This window comes from Crocodylus porosus, unplaced genomic scaffold (genome assembly GCF_001723895.1).
Source record: "Crocodylus porosus isolate Cpor-Errol unplaced genomic scaffold, CroPor_comp1, whole genome shotgun sequence".
Classification (NCBI taxonomy): domain Eukaryota; kingdom Metazoa; phylum Chordata; order Crocodylia; family Crocodylidae; genus Crocodylus; species Crocodylus porosus.
The window spans coordinates 191,197,502-191,203,341 of NW_017728886.1; the positions used below are offsets into that span (position 1 = coordinate 191,197,502).

The 5,840-nt window shown below is 45.2% G+C and overlaps 1 protein-coding gene across 1 annotated transcript; it reads right to left on the reverse strand.

Annotated features, from left to right (window-relative positions):
* Window positions 1–3,006: 3,006 nt before the first annotated feature.
* On the reverse strand, window positions 3,007–5,423 carry LOC109314458 (uncharacterized protein K02A2.6-like). The gene is given in 5 exon segments (XM_019541688.1): window positions 3,007–3,391; window positions 3,394–4,069; window positions 4,071–4,392; window positions 4,395–4,751; window positions 4,754–5,423. Coding segments are annotated over 5 exon segments (2,397 nt in total). The 3' UTR covers window positions 3,007–3,019.
* Window positions 5,424–5,840: the final 417 nt, after the last annotated feature.

The window sequence follows — 5,840 nt, forward strand, 5'->3', positions numbered from 1 at the left end:
CGTGCACCTCCTGGATTAAGTGGAGGTCCTGTATCTCAGCTAGGAACCTCCTGGAATGGTCCGTCCTGGCTGACTGTTCCTCCCAACAGATGTCCAGGTAATTAAAATCACCCATGACAACTACATCCCTTGCCTTAAGTGCTCGGCATGCTGGCTTTTTATTCCTTTTAGAGGCTTTGCCCCCAGATTGAGAATGGACCAATCAGGGAGCTTGAGTGGTTAGTTCCCTTTCAGGTCCTCTTTCTCACCTTGCCCTTGGATCAGGGTGGAGCTGCCTTCTTCCTGCCATTCCCTGATTGGTGGAGAAGAGAATCTTCCTCCACCAATGGGAAGCTAAGCCCATCAGCCTCAAGTTAACAATCCAGGCTGCCAGTGAGTCTGACAGTCAGTCTGCCACACATTTATATAACAATACTAGAAAAATATATTTTTGGTACAATAAGTTTAAATTTGCCAAGGCTTCATTGCTTTTGCTCATCTTAGTGTTGCACAGTTAAAATAAAGTTGGCATTCTTCCTGCTCCTTACATGATATCTCTGCTAGTATTTAAAAAGGGCCAACTATGTTCTGAACATAAATGGGATGGAAGAATAGAAAGTTACTGCTTTTACTATTAATGTTTTGGTTCAGGCTGTAACAGGGGCTCAGGCAAGAGCCCTGTAACTGAAATGGGGTGGCAGGATTGACCCGGTGATGGCTCCATGAGGTGAGGGGAATCACACACCCAGGGCAGAGCAGGTTGATTAGCCCACTAAGACCGGTATATATCCAGCAGTGGGACATTCAGTTTGTCTTCAGGCACAAGAAGACAGGTGAAGGGTGAGTAGAACTCTGAAAATGAGAAAGACTAGAGTCTGCCCTGTGATTGAGGAGGACGCTGAGGCCACGTGGATTAGGATGGCACAACCACTCAGCTGGGGCAGGCTACATACCAGGGGAAGCTCCACAGCTCTGGTGAGTGCAGGGAAGAGCCAGGGCTTCATGGAACAGCTTGGCAAAGGAATCCCAGGGAAGGGAGTCACAAGAGGTGGGCAGAAGGAGCCCACATAGGCACTCAGTCCCTCAGGACAAGCAACCGTGATGAAAGCGGTGGCAAGGGAGGTGGCGGAGCAGCCAGGACCACTCCCAGCATGAAGCAGACGTGACAGACATGGAAAACGTGTCTCACTAACGAGGCCATTAGCTATAGACGCTGTTATCTCTAGAATGTATCTGTGAGCCATCCAGTGCCTAATCACCTTATCTACAGCCTGACTCTCCTCATTAATGATGTAATTAGCGAGGGTATTCTTACTATTTAACACCCTGCTGGGGGAATAAAGCAACACTGTGAAAGTTACCAACCAGGTGATGTTAGTGATTCCTAACCCAGACCAATCACTGAACATTCTTCTTTTACTTTCTATCTAAGTCATGGCAGGTGAGTCTGGAGGAAGTCAGGGCTAGGATTGCCCACCTGTTCACACAGACAACTTATTGGAGTATGCCATAATGGCTGCAACTGCAGTTTTGTTTAGGGAACACATGCTTTTACTAGAGCAGATGGCTGTTCAGACCTCCATGTGAGAGATGACATGATCCACAGAAGTCACTAGTCCCTGACCCCCTTAATTCCCCCAAAGCATTTCCCTTGTTTGTAGAATGTGAATCCTGCAAGCAGATTGACTTAGAAAACTACTTTCCTAAAAGAAATGAACAGCTCACAGGCTCTGGAGAATCAAGGATGGCCGCTGCATAGGGAAACAGAAGAGGCAGAGCGAAAGAGAAGGACAAAACTGCCCCATTGACCAGAAAGGACTTTGAGTCTCTCTCAGAAATCAAAGCTTTAAAGCCCTCTATAGACAGACAGCTTGATAAAAGCAGAAATAAAAGAAATTTGGGGCAGAGTAAAAGATATCAAGATAAAGATGGACAAAACCTGGAATCAGCAGTAAACCTTTGAGATATGATTGGGGTGGGGGGAAAGAAAAGGAACTTGCAGAGAAAATTGAAATGATAGGAAATTGTGTGAGAACTGATATGTTGAGTTCAGCAACAATACTCTGGGCTGTGCTGTGTTGAACTAACAGGCATTTATTATTATAACTCTCTGGAATCATATCTAGGGAGGATCTTAACAGTTGCATCAGTAGATGTAGGCAGATCTTATACCTGCTCTTCCTCTGACTTGACCCCGTCCAGTCCTGTGGAGGGAGAGGAACCAAGAATGTCTCTCGCTTCTCATGGCAGAGAACATGGAGTCCCAGTGCTGCAAAACTGCCACAAAGCAACTGAACCCTACATTGCTGAACATGAGGGCTTTGGCCTTAAAGGGACAGTGCAAGGAAAACACAATAAGACACAACACCCCTTCCCCTAGACAGAATAGTCAGCCAGCACTTGGGGTCACTGTGCTTCCGTTGTGATCTTCCCACAGAACTGGGCTCAGTGAGAGGGTTCAGCAGATGATGGCCCTGTTAGCCTATCTGGAGACTCAACTGTGATGCTTCCTTCTGACAGTGATGGCAAAAGATTTGTATTGGTGGAAACATGTAGGCACTTCCCCAGTGAATCCATGTCTGTTTGTAGTGGATTGGTGCTTGGAGATTGCTCAGGTGTGGGGTTATCAGTAGGATAAGACCCACACAGCTGGTCCACATAATGTCTCCAAACTTGTCTGTCATCAGTCCAGACTGGATATGATACAGGTCCTGTGGCACTTACAATTTTAGATTGAACCCACTGTGGGCCTGTCCCATGGTCCCAAGCAAACAGTCTCTCATGGAATGAAAAGACGTAAGGTACCATATGCCAATGTGGAGTCCAGCTCCTTTTCTTTCCAAAACTGCATGTCTCTCACAAGGTCTGGGTTAACATGGTTAGGGCATGTCTTGAGATGATAACCCATAAGAAGCTCCAATGAGCTGGACCCTGTTGTAGGGCAAGGAATTGCATGTTGAGCAAACAGAAATCTGTCCAGTCTGGTAGGCCAGTCTCCTACAACAGTCCTTTTCAGTGTATCTTTTGTTGTCTGCATCATTCACTCAGTTTGGCCATTGGCCTGTGGCCTGCAAGGTGCAATGGTAACAGTTTGAATGAGGTTGCAGCTGGTAAAATCTTGGAACTCTGCTGAGGTGAATGCACTGCCATGATCAGAAATGGTAGTGTTGGGCATCCCATGGGTTGCAAACAGCTGATGGAGAGCTGTTATAGTGGCAGATGATGTAAGAATTGAGACAGTAATCACTCCAAGCCATTTTGTGTATGAGTCAACAACAATTAAGTTCTTACCTGGAAAAGGGCCGGGAAAATCAATGTGGATGCGTGACCAGAGTTCCTTTGTCATTTCCAAAGGGAATATTGGTGTCTTTGGTGGATTATGCCGAGTTGCTTGACAAGTGCTGCACTCCCTCCCCTCACAACTCTTTCTATGTCATTGTCCATACCTGGCCACCATACATAACTTCTAGCCAGTGCTTTCATTCTCACAATGCCTAGGTGTGCTGCGTGCAGCATTGTCAGTATGATTTGGCAACCTGCTTCTGGAATTACAACACAATTTCCCCACAAGAGGCAACCCTTGTGTGCAGACAGCTCATGCTGACATGACGAAAATGGCCTGAATTCCTCAGCCAATTTGTGTGCAGGCCAGCCCCTCCACACCCAGTTGAGGACATGGGCAAGGATAGGGTCTTTTGCAGTCATCCTTGCTATCTGATCAGCTTGAAGAGAGGCTTCTGGCATAGATTCCAGCATGAGGACTTCCGTTGCCAGAGGAGTAGCACAATCAGGTATTTGTAGTGGTAGGCAGCTCAATGCATCAGCATTTGGAATTGTTTTCCTAGGTTTGTACACGAGTGTATAGTCATATGCGTTTAGCATGATGCTGCAGCATTGCATACAGGGAAACAAAATAGGAGGAGTTGGTTTGTCTGTAGTAAAAATTCCAAGGGGTTTGTGGTCCATTCAGATTTTGAATTTGCAGCCATAAATGTAATTGTGAAATTTTTTAACTCCTGCAGTAATTACCAATGCTTCTTTATCAATCTGTGCATAATTCCTCTTGGTTGAAGTCATTGTTCTTGAGTAATTTGTGACTGAGGACAGCACTAACACCAAACAGCGAGGCATCAAAAGTACTGAACAGTGGCTTCTGCTCATTATAGTGAACAAGGACAGACTCTGATGTCAGCAACTTCTTGATGCCCTGGAAGGCTTTGTTGTGCTGGCAAGTCCACTTCCACTGAACTCCTTTATCCAGTAAGTGATGAAGAGGCTCTGCTCTGGTGGCTTTGTCTTTCAGGAAGACATGATCAAAGTTGAGAAGTCCTAAGAATGCTTGAAGATCCTGTCTGCATTTTGGTATAGGGGCATCATGTTTTGCTTTAACCTTGTCTTCAACTGGGTGAATGTAGAAGCATCAATTTGATATCCCAGAAAATTGATACTGGAAACTCCCAGTTGACATTTCTCTCTTTTTACTCTGATACCTGCTTTATCGAATCTCTGTAAAACTTCTCTGAGGCTCTCAGTGAGTTTCTTTCTAGACAGCCCCATGATCAACACATCATCAAAGTATGGAACAACCCTGGGAATTCTTGCTAGCATTTTCTCCATGAACTGCTGGAAAATTCGTGGTGCTACAGAAACTTCAAACTGGAGGCGCTTGACATGAAACGCTCCCTGGTGTGTAATTATTGTTTGGGCCTCAGCAGCCTTGTCATCCACTATCAATTGCTGATAGGCTTGAGCAAGGTCAAGTTTGGCAAAATCTTCCCTCCTGCAAGAACAGACAGTAAGTGGTTAATGGCAGGCACTGCCAACTTAAGTGCTTTATTAACAGTGCACTTTTAATCCCCACAGTTGTGAACACTGCTGTTAGGTTTTAAAACAGGAACAATTGGTGTGGCCCAGCTTGTATGTACAATTAGCTTGAGGACCCCTTGTGCGATAAGCTGATTTAATTCTGCATCAATTTTTGGCCACAGTGTGAAAGGTATGTTCCAAGGCTTTATAAGGATAGGGGCTATCACAGGATCCATTCGGAATGTCACAGGTGGACTGGAGTAAGTTCCTAATTCCTCAGAGAAGACCTGGGGAAACTCCCTTGCAAACCTTTCCAGACTTTCTGTGCAGAGTCTGTGTATGCCTTGAATACTGATTCCCAATGGTGAGAACCAATTTCTCCCCAAAAGACTTCTGCAGGAACCCTTAGTGACAATGAGGGGTAGATGCTGTCTAACAGATCCATATTGGACTTGGACACTGCAGCTACCCAAAGTTTCCACAATCTGTCCATTGTAGTCATGCAGGTGACACTCAGGTTTCACTAAATTAGGGAGAGAGTGCAGAAACAACTGGAAGAATGTATTTTCATCTATGAAAGATACTCCCGAACCCAAGTCCAGTTCCATTTTGCACTTCTTTCCATTTATTACTACCATTGCAATCATCTCAGAACCTTGAGTTTTTACAACACCAACATTTTGAATCAAATATGGTTTTTGTACCTCATGTTCTCGGGAGGACACTACTCTGTACGTGGTTTGGGAGTGAATACGTTTGTCACAGTCTTTGTGTCTCCTGGAACTGACCCTTGAGCAGCAAACCCTCTCTATGTGGCCCTTCTTCTTGCAGGCATGACACTTTGCATTCCTAAACCTGCACTCCCTTCATCTAACTTGGCCACCACAACTCAAAACATGGCTGTGGATTAATTGGCTTATGTGAAGCTGTTGGTGAGGGTATAATCCACTGAATTTGCTAGTGATGATCTGATTCTTGATCTTTCTGGAGTAAGTGGACATTGCTGGAGAATGCCTGGTAAATTTCTCTCACTTTATGGGATTCTGCTTCAGCTG